This window comes from Dicentrarchus labrax, unplaced genomic scaffold (genome assembly GCF_905237075.1).
Source record: "Dicentrarchus labrax unplaced genomic scaffold, dlabrax2021, whole genome shotgun sequence".
Taxonomy (NCBI): Eukaryota; Metazoa; Chordata; class Actinopteri; family Moronidae; genus Dicentrarchus; species Dicentrarchus labrax.
The window spans coordinates 13,149,390-13,176,977 of record NW_026136716.1 but is presented as its reverse complement, the minus strand read 5'-3'; the positions used below and the strand labels follow the sequence as shown (position 1 = coordinate 13,176,977).

Here is a 27,588-nt window from a genome sequence, read left to right as displayed (position 1 = left end):
TTTTAAGGGGCGGGGCCTACGAGCATGATTTGTGACACAAGTAGTCTGGAAGTCAATTCGGTCCAGTATTCAAATTATACAAGTGCACCAGTGCACATACACTGAGAATGGACTTTTGCATATTCGTAGATTGTGGAATTTTTAATGAGTTAGAAGGAGCAGATGAGTGCTTAAGCATTTTAATGTGGAAATTAAACTTATTTTGTGGAAAAAAACATATCAGACACACATTATTATTCCAACTATTGGTATATAAGTCTTTATACATGGGGATATACTGGAGGGGATCTTAAACTTTCTTTAAAACTTTTTTGTCTAAACTCTCCACTTATTCAGCACTCTTCCTCTAAATACCTCTTTGCCAACATATGTTTTTTGGCTTCAAACAAGAGGGCACCGTCAGCGCAACCCAGAAGTAATTTTTAAAATGGTGCTTTAGAAACCTCTGGCTAATGTCCCAGACACCAGTTTTCTTTTAAAATTTACGGTTGTTTGCAGCAAAGAAAATGTTAATTGGTTGGGTCAAAGTTCAAAAAAGAGGAGAGAAAAACACCTGTGTAGCAGATGTCTAAATCTCAACTTGCTTATAATATAAATTGGCTACTTTTCTACTGGCTGTTTGACTGGTGAAGTGGTGAACTGTTCCTTTAATCAATCCTGATGATGTGCCCTTGAGCAGGACACAGAACAACTACCAACTGCAGACTATCCTGCCTGGAAATTGAATCTCCTTCAGGTTCATACCGCCTTAAAAACAAGCTAAACGTAACATCAGTGGCACTTTTTGTAGCTATGCATATTTGCATATTTATAACTATAAATCCCATTTGTGTGAAGGTTCATTTCTATAGATTATTATGATTGAGATTTTGGTATGGACAGCACTCTTCATATTAGGGCTGCAACAACAGTTACTGTCATTATCGATCAGTCTGTCAATCAGTTTTTTAATCAGTCTATAAAATGTAAAAAATATTGACATATGGCCATCATAACTGAACAAAGCCCAAAGAAAATCCCCTGTTTAACAACGGTTCAAAAAAGCCGGAAGTTTTTAAATTACAACTTAAACAAGTAAGCTATTATCAACAGATGACTTTTTTGTTGATTGACAATCAATTAATGGACCAGTCCTACAAATAATACTGAGCTGAGCTCTGCGATAACTAAAGGCTGTGACAGGTAGTGTGGCTTTCATTTGTTCATAAACACAAGAGATCTGACTGCCATTGGACTCCATAAAGTAGCTCCGTGGGACCTGATGCTGCCCTCCAAACACTGCGTCGAGGATACAGAAGCCAGCTCTGTGATGCTCTGTCAATATGCCAATAAATATCAACAACGTCCACTTCCTGTTGCAGTGCCAGTGTCAATCTCTGTCGTGCCCTCACCCAGAGAAAAACAAAGCAAATCACTCCGTTTGGTCAGAGCTTTTAGCAAATCTAAATGTGTCCTGTACCCTCTGGAGAGCATGACTAATAGAATCAAAAAAAAGAGCTGCTGGTGAATTAAACTGAATTTCATTCTTAATTAAATCATCCCTGCACCCTGTTGATGAACACAGCCCCAGACTATGACAGACGGGCGTCCCAGGCCTGATCTCTGAAGTTACATCTTCACATATGTCACAAATCCAACTTTAGAAGATGGACATGTTGCCTGTGAGTGAACCAAGCATGATGCTGGACATTATTAACAGCTCACTGGAATGAAAAAGTTGCAGTTGTAAAGTCAGTCCTCCTGGATGCTCTGAGCTCACAGCATCACATTTCAGTCTTCGATCTCAGGAGGAGGAGAGATGTTTGTGTTCACACAGTCTGACTGAAATGTCTGCAGCCAGTAGAAAAACACACACTCTCCTATTCCACCTTATGCACTGGTTTTCCACAATGGAAGTCTAAATAAGGCCATGTGCTGTTTAATCATGCAGGTTACTGGAGCCTGAACGGGTCTGCATGCTGCATTAGACTTGATTTTCTGCAGCATCTCTGCCACGCTCAAGCACGCACACACTCCTTTTTCTCAGGCACTGCCACTGTAGTCAGTTTCTGTGCTAATAAGTTATCACCCTCTCTCTCTCTCTTTCTCTCTCTCCCCCTCTTCCCCCAATCACACCCCCCTCTCCTCCCTCCCCCCTCCCTGTAGTGCACTCACTTGCTGCACAACTGCGATTGCAGAGAAACACCAGCAAGCAGTGCAGTCTCGGGAGCGAATACACACACACACACACACACACACACACACACACACACACTGAGCGTACACACAAACACACAACAAAGTCTTTCTCTATGACACCCAAACCCGCAAGTACAGTGTAACAAACACACACAAACACACACACACACACACACACACACACACAAGAAAGAGAAACACACACACACACACACACACACACACACACACACACACACACACACACACACACACACACACACACACACACACACACACACACACACACACAAACAAACTCACCAGTTGGGTTCTTGTTTTTCTTGAGGCTCCTGCCACAAAGACACTGCAGCATATGCGATCCTTTGCTGAAAATGTTGTTCCAAATAAACCGCATGGATTTGGCCGAGACGGGGGAGGAGGAGGAAGAGGTGGAGGAAGAGGAGGTGGGGGACGAGAGGCGCTCCGGATGCGGCAGCCTAAAATTCACCCACCGCATGGGGGCTGATCCGCCCCCCTGTTTGCATGCCAGCAGAGCCGGCCAGCTGTTGGGCTCAGTTCGGCGGTGCTTCGGCCCTCCAATCTGCACCATAGACAAGAATAAGAGCAGGAAGCCCGGCTCGTCGCCCGGTTTCTCGCCCGCTTCCTCCAGAAGCCCAGAGACCAGCAGCCGCACGTATTCCGCGTCGACGTCGTCCCCGTGCGGCAGGAAAAGAGCAACCGCTGCGGCGCTTTTCTCCGCGGTCTCCGCCTCCGGCTGCCCCAGCGGCCGGTGGTCCTCAGCGGCGGAGGATGGCTCGCTGCTGCTGCCGCCCGGCCGCCGCGGCGTCAAAAGCTCCCGAGCGCTCCTCTTCAAATGGCGTCGTCTGCCGCGCGGCGCGGGGAGAGGAGCGGCAGCGGCGGACAGGCATGCGGCGGCGCTAGCGTGAAGTCGGCGGTACGCGGCAGCTGTCGGCTTCTGCACAAAAAACCATTGCATATTAGTGGGGATCGCAGGGGTCGGTGCGTCCGTCCGCCCGGGAGGGGAGGAGGAGGGGAGGGGTGCGGATACCGGGTGTCTGTCAGAAAGTCGGTGGCATCCCTGTACCCGAAGGCTACAGCAGGCAAGTACTGCAGCAGGGGGGCTCCTTTCCAAACACACACACACTCACTCAGACACACTCACACACACACGCTAGATGCAGAATCCTATCTTTCCCAGCAGCAGCGCCGGTTCTCCGGTCTCCGGTCAGCGCTGGACCGGGCAGGTGAATCACTGCAGGGAATCTGTGCACTATCCCACTCTGTGCTTTTCTCTTTAAAAAGTCCTTATGAATATTTGATCCGCGTTTCGGCGTCCACTTCTCAATAATCCATAAGCTCCAATGCGCCAAGATACTGCTGCCGCTGCTGCTGTCTGTCTGTCTGTCTGTCTGTCTGTCTCTCTGTCTCTCTGTCTCCTCTTCCTCTCTCCTCCTCCTCCTCCTCCTCCTCTTCCTCACCTTGCTGATGAAAAGAAGCTGCTGGACTGTGGCTCTGCCGCCTCCACTACTCCAGAAACTAGGTGGAGAAGAAGTGGAGGAAGAGGGAGAGCGACTCGTGGTCCTCTCTCTCTCTCTCTCTCTCTCTCTCTCTCTCTCTCTCTCTCTCTCTCTCCTCTGGTGCTTCAGCGTCTTCTTCCTCAGTAGCGCTCGAGACAACCCACGGCCGGTGGGGCGCGAGGAGGTGCACTGACTATCTATACCCAACCAGCAACAAAGTGGGAGCAATTAAACAAAACACCTGTTCCGGTTGGCACTTTCAAAATAAAAATATCGAACTATTAAAATGTTAATTGGGCACCCTTTCTTGTATGTGTGACGATACTACAGCTCTCTTTTTAAAACAGTATTTTCTTATATTTGTTTTTTTTTTTGTTTGTTTGTTTTTCTTACAGCATAGTATATTTTTTCTTACAACATGTTGATTTATTAATTTTATTATTTAAAAGAGCATCCTCATGAATGTTGGCTATAAATAGGCAATATAGCAAATAAATATTAAAGATGTGAAGTAGCCTTAAATTAAAATTTTTATTAAAACTTCTAATCACAGAATAATATGGTGGTTGTAGTATAGAATAGTAGGCTGGGGTGTATAACAGTGGTATTATATGCACTTTCCTCCCAGATAACATTTCCTTATTAGTTATCTATATTTATTAACTTACATTTTCGGGACAAAACAAGTGTTTAATGAAATAAAAAGAATAGACCCCACAAAGTACATCCTACAATTCAATTTGATTGTCAGTTGGCATGGAAATATTACAAACTCTTCAGGCAAGTATGCATAAGTATGACATTCTTATCTTGTGTGTACCTGCAAAATAATTCACACTTTTTTGTGTAAGCAACTTTTTTTAGGTCTTTTTCTTGAGTACAGTCTGCTTTACCCTCGACTTTTGTTCTGAAGGGAATGCTTCCGGTTTGCCTGTGCAGCTTGATGCAGTTACGTAGACACGTGGTTCCCACACCGTCAGTTTCTGGTCTGACTGGATGTGAACCGTAACCGGCAACATTTGGGGAGGGGGCGGCCAGTTGCAGTCACTAATACGGGTACGAGACCACCAATCTTTGTCTCCCTTCACTGCTGTGTTACTAGCGCACCCTCCCTGACAGGCGCCACTCCAAACTCCGTGCAAAAACCAACCGGTTTAATGCCGCCTCTCCTATCGGCAAATGTACACACCTGTTGCTTGACTCCCTTGTATCACTGGGGTCTTCCAGAGAGTTCGGCTGGCACATTATGGTCTACCAATCAGCACTTAATATAAATGGAGTCATCCCTTAGAAGTGCTTGTTTCCTTCGCTCCTTCGTGGTTGAAGAACGGTCAAATAATTGATTCAATTATTAGACTGGAGTTTGGTTGCATTAAGTGCTGTGTAATGTAATGTATACTGAAGAGCCCACAGGGAAGATGAAAGGCCGGACTGGTGCACTCGTAGCGGGTTGAGGCTGAAAATGCTGCAGTGAGCGAGCTGTCGCTGTCCACGGTGCTGAATCCACACAGGCTGATCAAACTCAACACACACACACACGGTTCCCGCGCTTATCAGAGGACAGCTTAATTACCCTGTTCACACGCCTGTGAGGTCTCCAGAGCGTACCCGGGTGTCAGTGACATTTCAGATCGATTCAACAAACAAAAACCACAACGGGGAGCAATAAACTGACGTCACTACTTTGCAGATATAAAGCATCAAAGACACAAACATCTTTTAAAACACACCATCCGTTCTCTAAATAGGATTGTGGCTCATTTGCCTGTCCATCAATGTATGAACCCAAAACAGCAGTTCTACTGAGGGAAGGGGGAAGACTTTTATGTATAAAGTGCCTTTGATGTTTCCAGTATAATAAACTCTCTCTGAGCCGACAGAAATGGAGGTGTGGAGCTGGGAACTTAAGGATGAAATTCAACACACGAAGAAGCCATTTACTCTCAACAATTGCAGGGATTTATATTTTCAGGAGAAATGGTGGCGAGCTACAGTGTCCTAAAACAACACACTATGATCAAAGTCACAACTAGTCATGTAAAAACATTTTTACTGTATTTTGTTGTAGTTTATTTGTCAAAAAAAAGGTAGCAGCTTACAGTATTGATACAGATGTGTTGTATGTAGGTAGAACTGACGCTGGTTAGACTTTTCTGTCAGGTTTGGCCAATCTGGGCTACTGTAGAAACATGGCAGCCTCCATAGAAGAGGACCTGCTCCCCCTGTAGATAAAACAGCTCAAGACATCAACTCTTCTTTTGAGGTGATTATACAAAAGATACATATGAATTTTATATTCCATTTCTGCCAATATATCCTCCTAAATTTTACACACTGGACCTCCAATCAAATCCTCATATTACTACAAAAGATGACCAGATTTTCTTGTAATATAATTTTAATTTAAACCCTATATAATATATATGTTTATAAGTAGTAGACTCTTTAACTGCACTGTAAGGTCTAGGATAAGATCAGATGTTGTTACTGTTTATGTTGCATCTTATATTGTATGCCACTGCACTGGTCAGACTTGCCAGGAAATCTGATGGATCGCTGTATGGCATAAACTGGAAAGAGATCAGGTGCGGTTTTGTTAGTGCAGATGATGAAAAGAGTGAAAGATTAATGGAAAAAATTACTTCCAGCATTATCCTCCTCAGTAAAGCTAAATATGATGAAGAGCTGGTGGCTGGATAAGCCATTACAGCCTCTGTACACTAAAGGTCTATGAGAAATATGGTTTTGAGAAACAAGCTGCATCCACCAGTGTCTTTTGTTCACAGTGGTCATATCAAGCTATCACAGTTAATCTGACGGTGCGGTAGTTCACCTGGAACTAAACAGCCAAATTCAACTGTGTGAATTTCAGCCCAAGATATTACACATTTAAATTCTGCAGTGACACTAATGACCATTTACAGACAAACACTGAACTTCCTGGAACAGACATCACTCTCAGCTGCATTGCAGTGTAAGCAAATGAGTCCAGGATAATGGTCCTCACAAACAGCCACGTCTCCTGCTCATCTAGTCTTGTGTATTGTGACATTTGGATCACAACAAGGACCGCACACACAGATACACACACATAGTCATTACTGCAGGATGAGTGACGCCTGGCAGATTTTTATTTTTTTCACACTCTGTTCACGACTTGTATTGTTTTCAGGAGCTCAAGGCTGCAGCACGGAATTGCTGTCATCACATGGGGCAAAATATCATCTGTGTGCAGAGAGAGCTGCTCCACCTCCGAAAGCACACAGCCACAGCTGCACGTGTGTTTGTCACGCAGAGCAAATACTGCTAGGAAGGGGAAAAATTAAAGGAGGGAGGGTGCAGGGGAAAGAAGGTGTGGGAGGAAGAAGGGTGCAAGAGGAATACAAGAGGAGTGGAAAAAGGAGGGAGCAAAAGACTGAAATCTGAGAGTGAGGTAGAAAAGAGGTGACATTTTATTTCGATAGCCACAGATATAATTTACATGAGAAAGACTCCAAAGCTTCTCAACTCATTTGTATCTGATTGCAGGGGCCTAGCAAAAGTTCAGGGCCCTTGAAAACCACCTTAGGCCCATTTTGTTTCTTTTTTTAAATGTAACCTGTCGCTTCACTTCCAACAGAAACATTTTTACAGGATGTAGAGCAGGTTGTATTTGAAGTCTGATTTGTTTTGTAGGAACAGGACATTTTTAATCTGTGACTAATAGTGGCAGTTTCCCCATAGCATCCCTATAAAAATGACCTGGAGATACCTTAGGAACGGTGGCCCCATATAGCTAAAACTGAGGAAAGGACATTCAACAGTTAAAGTGAATACATAAGTTTTTCATTCAGTGTTTTTCTACAAGAATTTTATTCCTGGCCATGAAAGGCCTTTGAAGGTTTTTCTGTTTGGAAATAAAATCAAAATACTTTTGCAGGTTTGTAATCTTATAATTTTCTTGAAGGTTTCTCGGAAAGAACTATGTAATGTAGAGCTAAATATAAAGAAAAATAAAGACATATAGTTCTGAGACAGAATTTATTTGTGTTTAGTTGCGTTGAGAACTGCTCCGTTTAAATAAAACTGCAGAAAGGGGAGGCGTTTGGGAGTCCTCTGTGTTTCAAAAATCCTGGCTACAGCACTATGAACACTTTTCGACAAGTACTAGATTATGGAACACAACAAAAGTTTCACTGTCATCATTCCACAAGTGAACCAAGTTAAATTATATTCCTCATGGTAAGAGATTTTTTTAATTAGGCAAAGTTTTTGGTACCAATTTAACAGTGTTGTAAAGTGTTTTCCCCTGGATTTAATTAAAGAAGCTAGGGTGTCTGTAGGCAGTACTTCTTGTTATGTCATGCAGTGCTCACACTGTGTTGAAAGTCTTCCATGTCAGCAAGACCCTGTTGAGCTCTGGGAGGAGCAACAGGGCACACCTGCGCTGTCTGGAGTCAACAGGTGAACTCAATCTGCCCTGAATCAGGATTAGTTAGGAGAAGAAGTCAATGCTCTGTTTTCTCTGCCACCAACTAGACCTGTGTTCCTGTTTGATAGATAGATAGATAGATAGATAGATAGATAGATAGATAGATAGATAGATAGATAGATAGATAGATAGATAGATAGATAGATACTTTATTTATCCCAAGTAAAATTCAAGTAACTGATGTATTGTTGTGTATATTACTGTAACTGACTTCATAGCTATGATAGTTTAACTTTGATTATTAGTTAAGATTGTTAAGATGAGTAAATACATGTAACTTATCTCTCATGCCATACTTCTTTCCCTGTTTGTGTAACTATGTCCAATATTTGATGTCCCTAAGCTCCAGCTCTCTTAGTTTACACCTAAAACACTGAATCTAAAGAGCTCTCAGTGTAATACTCTTAATGCCTGTGAGAGCATGTAGTGGACACCAGGGTATTGAGAAGTGGGTTAGCAGTAAGCCTGCTGCTGTATTGATCAGTTGGTTGCAGCTTTGAGAGAAAAGCACAACATGGCCTGTATCCAGGGAATATCATATAACTGCCCTCTAAGCCTCAGAGAAGAGACTGAAACGCCAGTGCTGCGGGACAAAAGCGAAACCCAAATTGGAAATGATTATCCTGATTTGCAAGCCTCCACATTTAATCTGATTCCCTGTGGTACAAAACATGTTTAACAAATGCCAGAAAAGATGATTCACATCAAACCAAGATAAATGTACTGGGATATTTGGACTTGATTCTGATTGGCTCCCTTTCCTTAAGAATAGATGAAATCCTTCCACTCAGGATATTGCAGAATTTAGCAGTAGAAAGCTTTGACTCAGCGTGTTTACCTCATGTGAGCTAGAAAAACAGCTATTGATGGTCAGCCAGAGATTTATTAGATTGACAATCTAATCTCCAGAATTATTTAATGAATACTGTTTTCAGTAAAGTCCAATGTTTGCAAACCATTTCAACCAACATTTTATAACATCATAACATATTAAAACCTAAAGGCTTAAACTCAAATGTTTTGACACTGTATCACTCTAAAAGCATCCCAAATGATGCAGCACATCAAACCGATGTGCCCAGATCTATGTGGCAGTACTCCACCTGCTGGCTGTCAAGAAGAACTACAAGTACACAGGGAGGTGGTGGATTCTGCACTGCAGGATTTATGTGCGTTTACCATTTACCAGTGACATTAATCAAGTAACTTAACAATATGCAACAAAACTAGATGAGAGCTCAAATTAGTGTGTTTTAAATATTAAATAAAACAAAATCAATGTGCTTCTGCTTGTAAGAGGAATGAAATTCACCATAGCAGAAGGAATCATTTAAAAAAAAAAAAAAACGTTTTTGTGAACTGGTTGGAGGTGGGTCAGCATTTGACAATGGTTACATGATATTTGAATCAGGTGCTCCCTTGGTATTAAAGAAATTTGATAAGGTGCAAACTAAATATATAATCTTTAATGTGTGGGATGATCAACTCAAGGTTTGCACAGGTCCGTCTGCGGATCCAGCTTGTAAAAAATTTGGAGAGGGCAATATAGACAGAGGTCATTTCATGACAGTGACTGAAAGGAGAGCTAAACCCTGACCCTACAACCAGCTTGATTGGATTTATCAGACAGGTTCTCTTGTGTTAAATAATGAGAAACTCTATCCCCCAAATGGAAGCACATATGAAGTTGCCTTGACTTTAGCTATCTCAAAATAAAATAGTTGGAAACATAATAAATAATAACAAATCTGATGTCCCTTTTTCCTGATAATCATAACTTATAAGTGATTCTGACTGTGCAAAAATACTGGACAAAATACAAGCCAACTTCTGAACTTTTTTTAAGTTTAAAACCTCTGATTACATCTTTAGAGCAGTTGTTTAACCAATGACCGGAGGGGGGCAGCAATACGCCAATGCATCATCTGCTCTGCCTGAAATACAGGAGACGAAGAAGAGGAACCGACCATACAGGAGGACGCAGTTTAATCAGGCAGCTGTACTGTTGACAACAACCGCCGGGCAAACGATTTCAGTCGGGTAACTTTACACCGTTAGAGTACATACATATTGTAGACCTGGGTGTTTTGCTGGTAGTTATATTGTAATTAAATTTCGCTGTCTGTCTCTCTTTCTGTCCTTTCTCAGTTGACTCGTTGTCATGGAGCGATGCTTTAGGTAGGGAGAGCACAGGAGAGCGCTTAACTAAGCTACTAGCTTCTCTCGTTTACCACAAGCTTCGGTGCCAGATAGCTTGCTGTGGTTAATAAAGGCTGAAATTAATTTTTTTTTGTACAACTGGCTTAAAAGGGGGTCGCAGTTCTGTTTGTTTTTAGCTCGTTGACAGTGTTGTTCGATGTGTTTTGGTTGGCTCAGATGTAGAGGACGCGTCGCCGAACTCCACTCAAAAATTGAGCAATTTAAAAGTTCCTCTGCTTCTCAGCTACAGGACATATCTTAATGTAATTATATATGACTCAACACCTTTTCTTAATCGTTTAGAGCCACGTTAGTACATCTAGAATTTGGTTATCATTTTAACACAACTAGTAGCAGGAGTAGTATTCCAACAACACTGTAAATATTATTGCCCATTACTTACTGGATGGGCATTACGCTGCAATTTGGTCAAACAAAGAGAGTTATATGACTCCAGAGGGGTTAAGCGAACCTGTAGTATATCCCGAATTAAAGAACAGATTTGGTTAAGCAAAGTCATGAGTCATAGTTGCTGGATGGGACATTAAACATTTAGCTATAAACCAGAATGACTTGAATTGGCAGATTTTGTGTAGAATTTGGCCCATTTCAAGGGCAGGCAAATACATGAAGCATAATAAAGCCTTGCTGTAATAGATCAACTGAGCTGCTTGGACTGCATGCCGTGCTTCATTTTCACATTTCACATAAAGTTGAAGACGTTTGTTTCCTCAACCTCTGGTTCTCGCACATGATTTAAGAACACTGGATTCTTTTTTTTTTGCATGTAATTCTGAGTGCATGTGTCCAATCCATCTTCCACTAGCTTGTGAAGCCCAGTCTGTTTTCACTGCCTTGTTCCAATAACTGTCTTTCATCTTGTCCTTTTTTTGAAGTGTCAGCAGGGATGACTCTGCTCCTTGCTCCCCACCTCCTTCAGCATCGCCTCCTTCCCCTCCTCAAGTCCCCCCTTCTCCTCGTCATCCCCCTCCTCTTCCTCCCTCCTCTCCCTCGGCAGCCCTGACTCCTCCTCCCCGACAAGGAAGGCTGAATTGCGCTGGAGCCATGGTGGACGTCAGTAAGTGGCCCCTCTTCTCTCTGCTGAGCACTGAGGAACTGGCCACAGTTCGACAGGCCTGCGTCTTTGGGACCTCTGCTAATGAAGTCATCTACATCACACATGGCAATGAGGTGAGGAGTGTGCAAACACTGCGATATCTTGCCTTTTTTTAAGCTTTTAAAGTATCATTATGTCTCTAAAAGCTATTAGGCTTCCTAATTGAAATATTTGTTTTTTTTAATGGTGTAAGAAGAACATGGGTAATAATATGTCCCTAAGGATAGTATATCCCTAAAACCAACTAGTGATAATCAACGTGAGTGCATGCTGGATGCTGCTCGTGCATTGTTTAACGGAGGTTGTAAACCACCCAGATCTTGATGCATCTTGTCTCAGTTTATTTAGTACATGATTGCCTAAAACATGGCCAGGCTGAATTGTATTTGGAGTGTGAAATAACACCTCTGTTCTTTTTCATAAAGTTTTATTTCTTAAGAGCAGAGGTGAGGTAGTCTGCCTCTGTGATAAAACGCTGCAGGGAAAATTGCTTTCATTCTCCTTACAACTGGATTGTCAGCATACCACTATCACACCACTAATCTTACACAAGTCTGTTATCCTCCATTGTATTTAGTGTGCATCACATTACACCCTCAGAGTTCTCCTGTAGCTTTACTCTAACTGATTTCATGACAGCTCTTGGAAGTTTTTATTTGTTGTACAGTTACTGGTAGCAAACAATGTTTTTAAGCAGACTTTTTATTCTATGTTAAGTTGTGTGTGTGTGTGTGTGTGTGTGTGTGTGTGTGTGTGTGTGTGTGTGTGTGTGTTTTACTGTTTCCCAGGTATTTGGGTTTGGGTTGAACAGCAGTAGCTGCCTTGGCACAGGTGACAGTCTGAGCACCATTGTGCCAAAGAAACTGGACTTCCTGCGGGGGAAAAAGGTAGTCAGCCTGAGCTATGGCAGCGGGCCCCACGTCCTATTGGCTACTGATGGTATGTGATTACTTACTGTGTATCTGCTCCTTTCACCCTTAACCCTGTCAAAAAGTGTCCCTATCTCTTAGATAACAAAGTCAACTTATAGGTTTAAGTTTCTTGAGTAAGAAGTTCTGTTATAACTGTTATATAATAATTTAATGGAAATGCTTCAAAATGTGCAAATGAGCTACTTTTTGTGTTTGCATCAGCTTGGTTAAAGTGATATGTCACCCAAAAGTATTAAGTATGTTATAAAAAATGTTTCAAAATGTCCTTATAAGTGCAGATTCACAAGCCACTGACTCTTCTGATCTCGACCCACTGTGTAATGTTTGTGTGGATTTATTGCAGATGGACAGCTGTTTGCTTGGGGCCACAATGGCTACAGTCAGATGGGGAACGGGACTACCAACCAGGGAATGTCCCCGGTGCTGGTCACCGCCAACCTGCAGAACAAGAAAGTGAGAGAAGTGGCGTGTGGCTCACATCACTCCATGGCCCTCACTCACGATGGAGAGGTAGCTGTTCTTTTAATTTAACTCTACAGTTTCATCGTGATTTACTGATCTCTCTCTCTCTCATCTCTAAATGTACTGTATATATATTCTTTTCTCCATAACAATTGATTAAGCCTTTACTAACATTGTCTTTCAGATGTAACTAGATAGCTTGCAGTTGATGTTGATTAACTTGTTTGTGTCTGTCTGTCTTTTCAACATAGTCAAGCCTAGCACATAGCAACATTCACCAAGGTTCTGACCAATGGCTTGCTCTTCTCTTATTGGAGCACAGAGCAAAAAGGGGCGGGACTTAGGAAGGGTCAATTATTCAATATATTTTCAATAGAGAAAAAAGGATTTGACACTGTGTTTACGATGAATGGGAACAGCATATTTACATATACGAGCATGTTTGTATTTATGTTGTTTTAGGTGGGTCACCCTGACGTAGCCACCTCCTGCTCTGCCAGCGTCAGACTAAGCAGCTTATTTGTAACCCAGAGGAGTTAAAGCTAATCAGGCTGTGCTTGTGGAAAGCAGGGAAGCCTGTTGCCATGTTAAATGTTACTAACTGCACAGTTTTTCCACAGTGTTGTGTGACGATTGCTTTGTCTACTTTGTGTAATTGAGCATCGTCTCCCCTCAGTTTGTGGAGTAGTACACAAAGGAACAGGTCTTTATTGACTTCCTGTTGGGTTTTTCGGGGATGATGTGACAGAACTGACAGAACCTTTCAGTTAAAACACCAATCTGGTGATTTGGGTTCAACTTTGAGTGTGTGTATATTTGTATTTTCATTTGATGCTTGTTGGGAGGTTAAACTTAGTTTTGCCTTTTTAAGGAATAGTTTGATATTTTTTTGCCTACTTGCTGAGCGTGAAATGAGAAGATCGACACCCTTCCTCTATCTAAAGCTGGAGCCAGCAGCTGGTTGGCTTGGCTTAGCGCAAACACTGGAGACAGGTGGGGGGAAACAGCTAGCCTGGCTCTGCCCAAAGGTAACAAAATCCACTCCCCAGATTAGCACCTCTAAAGCTCACTAATTCACACTCTTGGCACTGGTCCGACCAGGAAATAGCCCAACACATAACCCCTCGTAAAAACCACAAATTGTCACCTCTACCCAGTTTTTGTACGGCTTAAACAAGCCTGATATAATGTGTTAATTAGTGAGCTTTGGAGGAGCTTGGAGGTGGATTTGGTACCTGTGAACAGTGATTCTACAGTAGCCCAGAACAGACAAACCAAACACCGGTCGTTTGAGGGGTAATCTGGCAATTTCGCATCCCTCAACTGTGAATAGAAATGAGAAAAGGATTTTAAGACGTTTGTGAGATTAAAGTTCACCGGTTCAAGGTTGCCCATGGAGCTTTTTCTTGCTTTCTTTCCTATAAAACTGAGAGATTTAGCTTTCCTCGCGCCATCAAAATCTGACGGTGTTGCCTCCCTGGTCCTGATCTGCCTCCCCCTGCCCCTCCAGGTCTTTGCATGGGGTTACAATAACTGTGGCCAGATTGGCTCAGGCTCCACAGCAAACCAGCCCTACCCCAGGAAAGTCACCGGCTGCCTGCAGGGCAAGTCTGCAGTCGCCATCACGTGTGGGCAGACCTCCTCCATGGCTGTGATCGACAACGGAGAGGTGAGGATGCCACTGCGTGACATCTCAATGATCCCAGTGAGTGAATCTGAACTTCACGGAGTAAAGAGGATTGTCTTATGTTTATCTAGGTTTATGGCTGGGGCTACAACGGTAATGGACAGCTGGGTATCGGAAACAACGGAAACCAGCTGACACCTTGCCGCCTCACTGCCCTCCAAGGGCTGTGTATTCAACAGGTGAGAGAGCAACTCAATAATGGCCATCACATAATTGCCTATGGGCCTGACTCAGCCATGACTCAAGTGTTCCCTGTTTTCCAGATTGTATCAGGCTACGGCCACTGCCTGGCACTAACAGACGAAGGGCTGCTCTACGCCTGGGGAGCTAACACTTACGGTCAACTGGGAACTGGCAACAAAAGCAACCACCTCAGCCCCGTACAAATCATGGCTGACAAAGAGAGGTATGGGGAGAAGCAGGGGCGTGTGTGCTCAAGGCTCATTTTCATTGCAGTATTTCTTTGTATTTGGAGAAAGGCAGGCTTCTTCCCATCCTGTTAAGACTTCAACTTCCCGTTTCCTGTCCTCATTTCCTCGCTCTGTACCTCAATTTCCGCCCCTGGTCTTAAGTAGTTGTCAGTGGGCAAAAGGAAGTCGTAAACAATGACCAAATCCTGCCACTGCAAAAATACTGTTCATCACTGTCAGTTTTTTTTTTCTCGTTGTGGCTACAGAACACAATATTTACGCATCTCTTATTTAACAGGATTGTAGAGGTCGCAGCGTGCCATTCAACACATACTTCAGCAGCCAAGACCCAAAGCGGGCAGGTATGTATGCAAGTGAACCTTGTCCTACAATGTGTGAATAGATTTATGCATTTCCCGCCTTCAGAGTTTGTACAAGGGTCAGTTTGCTGATTTTGACCTCGGATGATAATCCAGTAAGCGTTCCAGACCATAGTACTAGATTTTAGTTTTTCACATACTGAGTCAGTAATGTTTGCGCCTTAGTCTGTGGCATGTGGTTTTGTCATGCTCTTAATTTGTCACCTCTTTACCCCCCAATTATAACTGGGCCTATCTGTTCTTTGGCCCCTCATCTTGGCTATAATTTCAGTTTGGGGTCATAGTTTGTCCACCACAGAGCAGTTCATTTTTCAGCTGTAAAATCTCCTGCTCATTAAATATCCTGGTCACATTTCCTTAATAACAAAATGTAATGATTTATTGTCCAAAATGTTTATGTAAAACATTTATATCACACTCATAACTCTCAAATATAGACCTCTGTATCAATCTGAAAAATCCAGTATGGCTAGGGCTATATTCTGGTGTATTACTGGACAAGGAAAAGTGCTAAATAGGCCTTTCTTACTGCAGACATTTTGACTTGTTAATAGTAGCAAAGGCTCAGGTGTTACTAATAACATTAACAATGGCTCTCTTCTATTCAAGTGTCCCAGTCAGCCATGGCAGTTAACAATGAGTGACCATGAACATTGACAGGAGCCTGAAACTGAGGAAGCTACATGGCACTCAGCCACCCTTTCCTTTTATTTTAAGGACGGATCCTTACCTCTCCTCTGTCCGTGCCTCTGAGCTGTATCATAAGATGTTTGTGATTGGGATGCTAGTAACCGCGTTCATCCTCCAGGTGTATATGTGGGGTCAGTGTCGGGGTCAGTCCATCGTCATGCCACACCTCACACACTTCATCAACACTGACGACGTCTTCGCCTGCTTCGCCACGCCCTCCGTCATGTGGAGGCTCATGTCTATGGGTAAGAGAGAGAGGGTGTTATTCCTCAGCGGTGTGCTCGTCTTTAACAGAGTTTCTGTTTTAAATACGTTATTAAAACATAAAGTGAATGTTTTCATTTCATGAATTGTTGCATTGTGCTTTTCTTTCTCTAGAGCATGACGACTTCCTGACGGTTGCGGAGGCTCTGAGGAAAGAGTTTGACAGCCCAGAAACAGCCGACCTAAAATTCAGCGTCGAAGGCAAATGCATACACGTTCACAAAGCTGTGCTGAAGATCAGGTGAATGTGCATAAGACATAGATACACAACTCAAAAGTAACAAAAGAAACCAAGCTTCACAAATGTTGTCTATACATGATTATTGGAGATTATCACCAGACATTTGATGCCACTGTCACTGGTTACTTGACACTACTTTTTAACACATCTGTACTATATACAGTATGAATAACGGTCTTTTGTTTGGAGTAGGTGTGAGCATTTCCGGTCCATGTTTCGCTCCCAGTGGACGGAGGATCAGCAGGATGTGATAGAGATCGGCCAGTTCTCTTACCCAGTCTACAGATCCTTCCTGCAGTTCCTCTACACAGACACCGTTGACCTTCCACCTGAGGACGCCATCGGTTAGCACGCATTCAGTTGTAAAACACCACGTTCTTTCATTTGCATGCTTGTCTCTTTCTTTGTATGGTATTAAAACTGCACGTGTGTGTGTGTTCGGCTGCAGGCCTGCTGGACCTGGCCACCTCTTACTGTGAAAACCGCCTGAAACGTCTGTGTCAGCAGATCATCAAGAGAGGAATCACTGTCGAAAACGCCTTCACCCTGCTGTCTGCTGCCATACGATACGACGCCGAGGTACAGTGTGCACACGCGTACTGCACATCACAATACTGTAATTCCAGGGTGAAGGTGTAAATGGTTTATTATGATGGTTCGTCCTACTTGTACAGATTATACTTTACAATAGCAGCTAAAGCCCTATTTGCACGGGACTAGTGTTACCTGGGGACCGCTAGTAATTCTAGTAAAAAACAAATGAGGGGCTGCTGATTGTGTGGAGTGTAGTCTAACTTTTTTATTACTGCAGTCAACAAATTCTCCATAAAGTCAAACCCCTTTCAGATACATCACAGTAGTATTTTTCTTGGCAAGACAATCGAAAGGTTTCCCCTCCGTGTTGATTTAAAGTTCCTTCTGTTGATCACAGAGTAGAGTGACACACAGTGTACACACAGTGAACTACAGGGTTCTAGAAATAGCCCCATACACTGTACTGGCTTGTGTATGTTGCTCCTGCAGCATTGTTTTCTCCAGAGGGATCATGTCAGTGTTGTACTTTATTCTGCTCTGATCTGTTCAGTTACATCACATTATATTCTGTGTATTCCAATCCTTTCTCATAATATTTGTCTTTTTCTAGGACCTGGAAGTGTTTTGTTTCAGGTTCTGCGTAAACCATCTGACTCAGGTGACTCAGACCGGGGCCTTCTGGCAGGTGGACGGAGGAATGCTCAAGGAGTTTATCAGCAAAGCTAGCCGCTGCGGGGCCTTCAAGAACTGAGTGGTACTCTTGTGGGTTTTTTTTTTTTTTTACAAACTATATTCTGACCAAGTGGATGTGGTTGTGCTCCGAGTGTAGCAGCGGGTCACCGCTCCTAAAATATCAGTTCTGATCACATTCCTAAGCCCTGTTTTGAAATGTTTAATAACATATGCTCACAGAGGCACACGTTGACACATACGCAGCATCATTCACAAGATGTCGGACTGGAATTTAAGCTGCATTATCCGTGGATCTGAAATCAGCACTTTGGCCAATTCCTGTGGAGTCACTCGTCAAAGTCCTGACGCCTTTTCCTGTCGCACTACATCGTATTCTTTACATGCTGTATGTATACTTGAATTTTTGTTTGTTTTCTCGGCCAGCGCTTACACATCCTGACACGTCCTCCTTTTACTTCTGGAAAGGTTAATATAGGAGACCAGAAACCTGGAAGGGATAGGAAACTAGTTCAAAGAACAGTCTGTCTTTGTTAGGGAACTGAAAGAGATGTTTTGTTGAAAGAGGTTGGATAACTGACTTGATAACACTGGCCAGGACATTAATACCACTGTACTGAAACACATCCTTGAATTACTGCTGCTTTCCTTTTCTGTCATTTTCAATTTGCATTCTTGATGTTCAGGCAAAAGTAGCTCTTGGAAGTCTTACTGTTTAAGCTATTGAGTCCCATTCAGTGGAGACAGTTGGTCCTATGTGTGGTTATGGGTCACTTGGTTGGTTTTTTAAAATCTTGCTGGTATTTTGTACATTATGGAAGTTCAAAACGATTGTGGGATGTATATTATTTTCCACTTCATGTTTTCTTTCGGTATACTCATTCTGCCTGACTTAAATGTTTTGCTCTAAAGCACTTTAAGAAAGTACAAATGGTTTGGCTTCATATTCAGTAAAACTTTAATATTTTAGTTATCTAATGTGCTATGGAAGGGAAGACTAGACAACTGAGTTAAACAATGTTGCACTCAAGGTTTTACAAAAGCAACAGTAAACATTTCATGCACTGTTACATCACTAGCAGCGTCCTTCCTTTCTTGCAAGTGTAAAAGTTGTAAAGTGTATCCAAGGTAGGTGGTATGTTACAGCAGACGCTTTATATTTAAAGAATAACGTATTTTCCCTATGACACTGGGACCTTTTTAACGAACTGATCCGAGGTGACTGTGTGCATCGGTTTGGCACACGTTTAAAGAAACACACGGGCAACATGGCAAACTCATTAAGACCAAAATGAGTCCTTCTCATCACGTTTTTCTGTAGATGCAGTGAAAATGCACTGAAGAAACTGCAAACTAAAGCAATATGAACACTTTGAAATGCTCTGTAAAAATATGTGAGACGTTTGGTTTTAATATTATGTTTGCTCGGGCTCATGATGACCAAAATACGCCTGCCTGCCTGTCCTAGTTTTTTTCTTTCTGCTGCATCACCAGGCATTGTAAGAAAATGTTAGAGTATATCGAGAGACAAGAGTGTTATTGACCGGGTCAGCTGGCAGCAACACTGGTGAGATCAGTTTCTGTTTCCTCTGTTAGGTTTCTATTTCACGAGGCACTCTGATGCTTGAAAGAACCATTTTAATTGGGTTTGAACTTGGATCTCTGTTTATTATAAAAGCACAGTTTCATTCAGGTTAGAAAATGTTTTTGGTGCGTTGAGGTTAGGTTTCTGTGGCTGTTGATGCTTTAGTGGAATGACGAGCAGGTTTACAGTTTTCTTCTTGTTTTATATAAAAAGCAAACTGGAAAAAATAAGATTGTTTTGCTTACTGTAAGAATATAAAAAAAATATATATATTTTTACTGTGCTTTGTTAAGCTCTTATTTACATTGGACAAGTTGGTTTGAATCCAGCTCATAGCCTAATGGTTTACTTTGAGGTGATCAGCATTACAATTTTTGGATTTGTATGACCTTTTTTTGTTGTGACATGTTATTTTGCTTTTATATTTAGCTATGGGATGACATGTTTCTGTAAAGAAATAAACAACTCCAAGCTCTGCTTGTTTTCATATAATACATATTTTGTACTGAAGTCATCCCTTTATTAATGCATTCTTATTGTGTAAATAGTCCTTGCCACTACATTAGACTTTAATTACGGTATTATGTTTAAATGACTCTCCTCATTGCATTTCATTTTAGGTTTCATACTGAAGTGGCTTTATAGGGTAAAGCAGTAGTTATCTGATTCTATATCACAGTAGTGTGCTGACCCCTAGTGGAACAAATGGGTATTGAATATACTACTTGTCACTACGCCCACTTTGTTGCGTCAGAGGTTATTGCGGAAATAACCCGGAACTGTTAAGCTACAACCCGTTAGCTGCGATAGGAGCAGCGGTAAGGCCGATTCTCTTTCAAAATAAGATATTAACAATAAATGGGCAGATATGGGCATATGAATAAAACCAGACTGCATGGAATAACTTATACCTATTAGAGTTAAGTTAATAAGTGTAGCTTGTTCTCAAGGTCTGCGTTTCACTAAACTGCTAACTCAGAAGCTAACTAACGTTAGCTAACGTTATAAGCTAGAGCTTTAAGTTATGTTAACGTTACTTGTAACGATCGTAAGTGCTCATAGAAAGATAATGTGAAATGTTTACACACAGAAGAAAACACGGGTGTATTCTCTTTCTTTAATGTTGCACATTCTTCTGCAAAGGCAGCTTGTGTTAGTTTATTTCCCAAATAACATATTTGGTTCGTTCAGTCAGGCTTTTGTTTTGAAAGCACAGACCGGAAATAAAATCCTCCAGCTGTCCAGCTTGACACTCTGTCGCAGGTTAATACTAATTCTGGTTGAACTCTTGCCACTTGCTCTTCTGTTATTGGAAGCCGGGACCACATATTGTATCGCTAGCTGACGGTTGAATGGAAGGAAGCAACATACGGAACCGAGCCGATCCGGGCCAGTTGAGGCCAGGTCGAGATACGAAAGACAGCAGCACCCAGACTGACAGCCGAGTACAAGGTGAGCCCGATAGAGAGCTGGCTACATTTCTGTTGCTGTCCTGTCAGAAAACAGCTGATAGTTGATGCAGTGAGACAGATAGCTCTTGGTGTGTGTGTGTGTGTGTGTGTGTGTGTGTGTGTGTGTGTGTGTGTGTGTGTGTGTGTGTGTATATGTTAAGAGTTTAGCAATGCAACCTGATAGGAGCTATGTCTTTTCTAAGAATGTTTATTCCAATAAACATCATGATTGTCAGAGAAAAAGGAAGGAAATTCACAGGATCATGAATGTCCTGCAGAAAATGTCCACCCATGTCCTCCTTTTTTATACAAATATGAACACCACAAGGCAAACAAACAAACAAACAAACAAACATATTTACAGGAAAACGTTTATCTTTTCGCCAAGGTTTAGAGAGAGTGCTTTATTAATGGAAGGAAACTGGGAATCAAACCTTGCCCCTCCTGTCATTCACATGCAGCACCTTTGCTCCAAGGTCCTTTGCAGACATGGGCGAGATTCATCCACTCATTTCTCCTCCAGGTCATGGCCCCAGGTTATCCAAGGTAAACTTGTTTACCCTGTTGAGTTTGTGGATGGAGCTGTTCCCGCCGGAGCAGCCTGAGGAGGATGACCCCAGTCAGGTCGGTGCACACACCAGTTCCTCTACCACACATTCAGCATGCACGGTGAGTTGCAGTAGGCCCTGTACCAGCACACACAATGCATTTTGAATCTGCTGTCTTCCAGGTCCGTGGGATTGGTCTGGTGGTTGTGCGGGACAGTAAGGTGGTGGGACTCCACTGTTCAGGACCTGAGCTCCACGCAGGACAGGCAGCCATCATACAACATGGCGCCAGCCTGGCTGACTGTCACTTGTACTTCTCCAGGAGACCCTGTGCTGCCTGCCTCAAGATGATCATCAACGGTGAGGAGAGAGGGATGGCAGAGGGATGAGTAGACGGATACAAACAGGTTGAGACATTTTAAAGGTCTCAGTGACACGCATCTGCTCACTGTGCCATAAGTTGGACCAGTTCCACGTAGTATTTATAGCCCAGCCTACTTTGCCTATCTCGTTTCTAGATTGCCTGACTGGTTCCAGACATCTAAAGTACAATCTCCAGTTTGTTTGGCAATTGAAAACAGTGACGTGATATTGAATTAATGAAGTGAAACAGAACAACAGCAGTTGAGTCTTATTATGAGGCCTTTTATACAAATACACACGTTTCAATGGGAACACACGTAGAAACGTCTAGTTAATTAAGGTTGTTGTTGACAGTCATTATCATGGTTTGAGAGGAGAGCCTACATACCAGAGGTGGCAAAAGTAAAACACATTCTTTACTCAAGTAGAAGTACACATACCAAAAAAAAAGTACAGGCTCTCAAATGTACTCAAAGTGTAAAAGTTAGAAGTTCTCTCTTTGTTTCTCTGGAGGACATTTCTACGGGTTGTTCACACAGAGTCTCCCTCTCTTGTCTGTTCAGTGCTGTTACGTCTGTCATCCGTGGCGTGTACTGGTCTTGATGTTGGGAAGGCGTTCAAAGATGAAAAATATGAATAATTGATCATTCCCCTCAAATGCATTCAAACTAAAGGGAAAAGGCTGTTTTTAACATCTAAAGTGTAGAGAGTAGAGATATTTGTGTCAAAATGTAGGGAGTAAAAGTACTTGTACTCGAGTAAAGTACAGATAGCTGAAAAAGACAGCTTTTTGTTCTTTGTTACTTCCATCTCTGCTGCATACTACAACAATTTTAACCATTTACATTATTATTAAACAGCATTTGGATCAAGTGTGTTGACCACATTGCATATTGCCTCTTTTACTCCTGGCTCATATATCAGTCAGCTAGGCAGCAGTTGGTAGTAACCTCTGCATTATGAGCACGGACATGTGTTACTTTTGTGGTCTGCATTGCCCCCACAGCTGCACCATCACGCCGAGGCACCAACCCAAACTGTAGTCAGTGCACGTTGTTAAACCCACAGTGTCTCCCCTATGTTTGTAGAGTTCTCAGTCCATCACCATCCTAAATGCTTTTATTAGACTCACTCTGAGGAATTTGTTTGCCATTACTTTTACTTTAATCTGTTTTGAAAGAGGCTGTCTTGGCGAGCAGTGTCTTTGTACCACGTGCAGCGTTTTTATTGTTTTGTGCAAAGTGAACCTCATCCTGATAGTGGCTGTTAACCTAGTGCTGTCACACTGCTGTTAAATAACAATATAATATGATCATACTGACTTTATACAGCTGAACTTTGGATTGGTCCTTCTGACCTCGCGCCTGGCTCCGCCTCCACTCAGAGCAGTTAACAGTAACAGGAAACAAACGCTGATGAAGCTGTTTGCTCTTCTCTCCAGCGGGAGTCAGTCAGATCTCCTTCTGGCCCGGGGACCCCGAGGTCAGCATGCTGAGCTCCACCTCTACAAACCATTCAAACTCCCGCAGCCCACCCGACTGCATCACGGAGGAGGCCGCGCTGGACGCCGTGGCAATCGAGAAGCTCAAGTCCAACAGCCGCCCTCACATCTGCGTGCTGCTGCAGCCGCTGGCGCCCGGCCTGGCGCAGTTCGTTGACGAGACGTCCAGAGAGTGTGATTTCATGGAGAGAGTGACTGACGATGAACCAGGGCTGAACACAGAGGAACTTTTTAACAGGTACCTTTCCAACCTACCTCTGTTGCTGAATCAATAATAAGAAAAATAAGTTTAAGAAGTCACTACAAAGACGAGTCCAGTGACGTCCAGTTGCATGTGAAGACCTGAATGATGCTGTGATCGCTTTCTTGAAGCTTCAGTTTTACGGCTTAGGTTTGGTTTCAGTAGTCAAAGCTTCTGACTCCATTGTCAAGCTTCAAAATCTGTATAAAGTGGGACTGGAGCTCAGTTTTGATCATGCAAGAGTTTTCAGAATCAAAGTGTGGTTGCATATAAACAGGATAAACTCCTCCTGCTTTCCAGAGAGTGGACGAGACACCTGAAGCATTTCTCCAGACAGTTCCTGGTTGAGACGCCTCGGCAGCACCGGTACATTTTGACCCATATGGGTCTGGAGAACTTCTGCGTGGAGCCGTACTTCTCCAACCTGAGGAACAACATGAGGGAGCTGGTGGAGGTTCTCGCCGCAGTGGCTGCTGGGGTGCCACAGCAACAACACGGCTTCTACAGGTTAGAAACACTCACAGCTGTTTTGGGGTTTTTTGTGCACGCCGTCAGCAGATGTTATTTGTTGTTGATTGTGTTGTTCTTTTGAGACAGGGAGCAGCATTCAACGCCCGAGTCATCCCTAGCCAAATCCCCGCCGTCTCCTCGCCACGAGGGACTGTCCCAAGATGTGGCTCGCCATTGCATCATACAAGCCAGGCTGCTGGCTTACAGAACAGGTCTGATTGAGCTCGGTTTTGGCTGGATGTCAGTCCAGCCACTGTTTAGTTTAGATTATGTAACTCTGTTGTTGTCAAACTGCTCCGACCGTATTCTAGCTTCGTTCTATCTGTCCTTTTCAAGTTTTCAAAGGGTGAGGCAACAGATCCGTGCCTGTTGGACATTTTTTGGAATGACAGGCTTAAACAGCGTTCTTGTCAGTTTGCTATTCATCACCAGCTTCTTACAACTCATTTTCATTCCAGAGGACCCTAAAGTGGGAGTGGGTGCTGTTATTTGGGCCAAAGGACAGTCGGTGAGCTCACCTCTCCTTACCTTTTTAATCTCTGGTGCAAAATGACATTATTTCTCTTTTCTGGTTAGGATCTGACGCTCAGCCGACGGCAGAATGGTCAAAACCGATAATCTCAGCCTCGTAGAGACTTGTTCCGCTCAAAATAAGATCAAATGAATCCATTTATGGGTGATTGTATTAATGCATTGGTGTTTTCAGCGTCGGCGGATACAGTGTGCTGTTTCAAGATGATAGCTTTTGACAAATCCCTCCAGTTAGCTTCCATGCTATGATGATGAAAACATACTCTTGACTCATTTAGTCCATGCTAACACCTTCTGTAAGTGCTGTTAGTGTAAGTTAAATACTGTTTGTTACTCTCTAATGTGTTTTACTGATTATATGTTGTAGTAGTGAGAATTAGATATAATTATTTAAAGCAGACGTTGCAGTGGACTCCAACCCTCTCTCTTTCTTATTTTGGTATATTAGTGGATGTAGATGTACCACATTATTAACTGTATCACTGATACTGTTGTCCCAGGCTGGCAGTGATGGAACGGGCTGTCTGTACCTGGTGGGTTGCGGGTACAACGCTTACCCAGCAGGCTCACAGTACGCCGAGTACCCCCAGATGGACAACAAGCAGGAGGACCGGCAGAGGCGCAAGTACAGATACATCGTTCACGCAGAGCAGAACGCCCTCACCTTCAGGTCAGAACACATCCGTGTATACGGGGGGGGGGGGACGTGTATACAGCCTGGGGGGCGGCGAGGATGTGAAAAACTCTTCTCTAAATCTAAACGGTGTCTGACAGAAGTGTTCCTCCTGCCGCTTTTAGGACTCGAGCCATCAAACCGGAGGAGCCCACTATGCTGTTTGTGACCAAATGTCCATGCGACGAGTGTGTGCCTCTGATCAGAGGAGCCGGCATCACACACATCTACACCACCGACCAGGACCGGGACAAGGACAAGGGGGACATTTCTTACCTGCGGTTCAGCAGCCTGAAGAACATCAGCAAGTTCATAGTTAGTTACTGTTAATCACATTAATAAAGCTGCTGATTATGTTTTTAGGTAAATGTCCACACATCAGATCAGAACTTGGTGGTGACCATATTCCAAAGTTGGTCGGATGTTGAATCGGTGACACATTTGACTCAAAGGTCAAAGGTCATTGTGACCTCTTTATAGGTTTTTTAGCCATAATTAATTAACTGGGTTCAGATTTTACACACTTCTTGACTGGGACGACACAAAGTGTAAACAATAACTAGCACAACATGGTTATATACTCTTTCATGTTTACCTTTTTAGATGTTTTTGTTTGCACCACATCACTTCATTTTTTGTGGGTACAATCAAGTTTTAAACCATCAAAACAAAGCAAATTTCTCCACTCTCATGAGAATCTCTTCGGAAGTATGTTAATTAATTCTGTTACATAATGAAATCTCCTGTGACTCAGCAGCTTTTTGATGTCTTGCTTCTGGTGCAGTTGAGGAAAGTAGATAAGATTTCATCCACCTTGGAGACTCTGACAGTTTTCTCTCTCCACAGTGGCAGAAGAGCCCTTCACCTGGCTCAGCGTCCTCTCCCCACCGGGCCAGTAAGTTCCATCTTTTTCTCTTTACGTCTTCAAATGTGCCTTTTTATTGGGTCGTCTTGTAACAGCGGTGTCTTTGTGTTCCAGACGGTTGTGTCGGGAAGCACAGCAGGCAGACCGATCAAGATAGCCACAGCACCAAGAAGCTGTGCACCAACAGATCGCACGACTCGCCTACTGTTAGCTGAACGCCAGCCACAGATGGATGGACAGACAGATAAATGGATACACCAAAAAAACCCAACAACACAGAATCCTGTTTTTAGCCAACTTTCCACAGACTAGATGTTTTATGGCTCGAGCTGGGAGGAGTCTGAATATTATTTCCTCCCTGAAGATCAAATCTCTGCCACATCATTATTTTACATTATTTATTTGCTCTTTTACCCAGAACTGGGGTTGGTTTTGTGAGCCATGTTTTTTTTGGAAACTGATCATTCGTCAGTCTATATGTGAACATCAACATCTTTCCTGTGTCCTTCTGTAGACTGTTGAATCTGCTGCTGCATGTTTATGTTTTATACCATACTGAGTGATAATAGACAGCAGACGCTGGCAGTCTCAGATGAAGATTGGTGAAGTTGAAACCTAAAAGGTTGGATTTGAACTACCTGGGGCTGCTTTGAGTTGGAATTGTCCTTTTAAGGCTCATATCTAAGAAGTGGGAGCCGCCCTTAGAACACTTGATCTCTCTCTTTCCATCTGTCGTATATTTTATGTCCTGTTATTCAGAAGTCATTGGCAGGGGGTTGGAGAGACGAGAACAAGATGAAAACCATACAACACGCTGACCTCAGAGAGAAACCTTTAAGAAGGGATGGATGAATGGGTGCATTAATGAGGGAAGAGGTAAGGAATGCATGTGGATGTTGGAGACTGTAGGGATAGTAAGGATACCACTAAAAATAGTATATTTAATATAGTGATATAAAGTGTGATATGTGGATTTGTTCATTATGTTGATGATTTTTTATATAAAGTGGTTTAAATAGTTTATTTAAATACTTTAAGATGAATGACAAAGAGGAGGCAGCAGCCTCCTCATGAAAGGATTAGATTAAAGGAAAATGAGATTCGTTTCAGTAATACCAAAAGAAGAAAGTGTTCTCTTTCCTTAAATCATGAAATCCTGATTCATTTCACAGTAATAAAGAGGCATTCGATTCGATAAAATGCTTCATGAAGCAGTTTTAAGAAAGAAGGAAGTTGATAGCGAAGCTTTAATCTAGTGTCATTATTTTCATTATTTATCTAAAGTGTTGAGGATTCTGCACGAGAACCCGTTCTACTTGCATTGTATGTCATACCTTTTTCTAACACGCAGTTCAAATGTTTCTGTAGCTGGAATCCATTCATGGAGAAAGACTTAGTTAATCTCAGAGTGCTAGCTGTGGAGCCTCTCAGCATAATTCAGAAAAACAAGTTAAACTCTTGAGACTGACATGCTGCAATATATACACAATGAAAATAAAAAAAATGAAAAAATAAGATGTTTCTTGACTCTGTAACAGTGATCAA

The 27,588-nt window shown here is 42.7% G+C and overlaps 3 protein-coding genes across 5 annotated transcripts in view; 2 read left to right on the top strand and 1 right to left on the bottom strand.

Annotated features, from left to right (window-relative positions):
- The window catches only part of LOC127378544 (fibroblast growth factor 14-like), a 69,087-nt gene extending 65,188 nt beyond the window's left edge, over positions 1 to 3,899 (bottom strand). Inside the window, exon 1 of the mRNA XM_051427442.1 lies at positions 2,482 to 3,899. Coding sequence (XP_051283402.1) covers positions 2,482 to 3,157 — 676 coding nt within the window. The 5' untranslated portion in view covers positions 3,158 to 3,899. The remainder of the gene's footprint in view (positions 1 to 2,481) is intronic.
- A 6,215-nt stretch (positions 3,900 to 10,114) lies between these two features.
- rcbtb1 (regulator of chromosome condensation (RCC1) and BTB (POZ) domain containing protein 1) lies at positions 10,115 to 19,856 on the top strand. Of its 3 annotated transcripts, XM_051427439.1 has the most exons (14): positions 10,123 to 10,209; positions 10,318 to 10,347; positions 11,265 to 11,559; positions 12,274 to 12,424; positions 12,761 to 12,927; positions 14,390 to 14,548; positions 14,638 to 14,745; positions 14,830 to 14,972; positions 15,275 to 15,338; positions 16,165 to 16,291; positions 16,425 to 16,551; positions 16,744 to 16,895; positions 17,000 to 17,130; positions 17,696 to 19,856. In XM_051427439.1, the coding sequence occupies exons 2-14, from the start codon at positions 10,331 to 10,333 to the stop codon at positions 17,834 to 17,836; spliced, it is 1,782 nt and encodes a 593-aa protein (XP_051283399.1). In that variant the 5' UTR covers positions 10,123 to 10,209; positions 10,318 to 10,330; the 3' UTR covers positions 17,837 to 19,856. The 3 variants fall into 3 exon arrangements, with proteins under 3 accessions (XP_051283401.1, XP_051283399.1, XP_051283398.1); XM_051427438.1 differs by having other exon boundaries at positions 10,127 to 10,209; positions 14,638 to 14,972; XM_051427441.1 differs by lacking the exon at positions 10,318 to 10,347 and having other exon boundaries at positions 10,115 to 10,209; positions 14,638 to 14,972.
- A 727-nt stretch (positions 19,857 to 20,583) lies between these two features.
- Positions 20,584 to 27,558, top strand: cdadc1 (cytidine and dCMP deaminase domain containing 1). The gene is made up of 11 exons (XM_051427399.1): positions 20,584 to 20,812; positions 21,335 to 21,435; positions 21,542 to 21,719; positions 23,164 to 23,461; positions 23,765 to 23,971; positions 24,062 to 24,186; positions 24,433 to 24,482; positions 25,006 to 25,175; positions 25,304 to 25,493; positions 26,025 to 26,073; positions 26,158 to 27,558. Exons 1-11 carry the CDS (start codon positions 20,713 to 20,715, stop codon positions 26,256 to 26,258), a joined length of 1,569 nt encoding a protein of 522 aa, XP_051283359.1. The 5' UTR covers positions 20,584 to 20,712; the 3' UTR covers positions 26,259 to 27,558.
- The last annotated feature ends 30 nt before the right edge of the window (positions 27,559 to 27,588 follow it).

What these genes read in the sequence shown, in the direction of transcription:
- rcbtb1 (XM_051427438.1), top strand. An exon ending in CTGTGATCGACAACGGAGAG is followed by an intron (nt 14,549 to 14,637) that starts GTGAGGATGCCA and finishes ATGTTTATCTAG; the next exon opens with GTTTATGGCTGGGGCTACAA. An exon ending in ATCATGGCTGACAAAGAGAG is followed by an intron (nt 14,973 to 15,274) that starts GTATGGGGAGAA and finishes CTTATTTAACAG; the next exon opens with GATTGTAGAGGTCGCAGCGT.
- cdadc1 (XM_051427399.1), top strand. Translation starts at nt 20,713, where the DNA reads ATGGAAGGAAGCAACATACGGAACCGAGCCGATCCGGGCCAGTTGAGG. An exon ending in GCTGCTGGCTTACAGAACAG is followed by an intron (nt 24,187 to 24,432) that starts GTCTGATTGAGC and finishes TTTTCATTCCAG; the next exon opens with AGGACCCTAAAGTGGGAGTG. An exon ending in AGAACATCAGCAAGTTCATA is followed by an intron (nt 25,494 to 26,024) that starts GTTAGTTACTGT and finishes CTCTCTCCACAG; the next exon opens with TGGCAGAAGAGCCCTTCACC.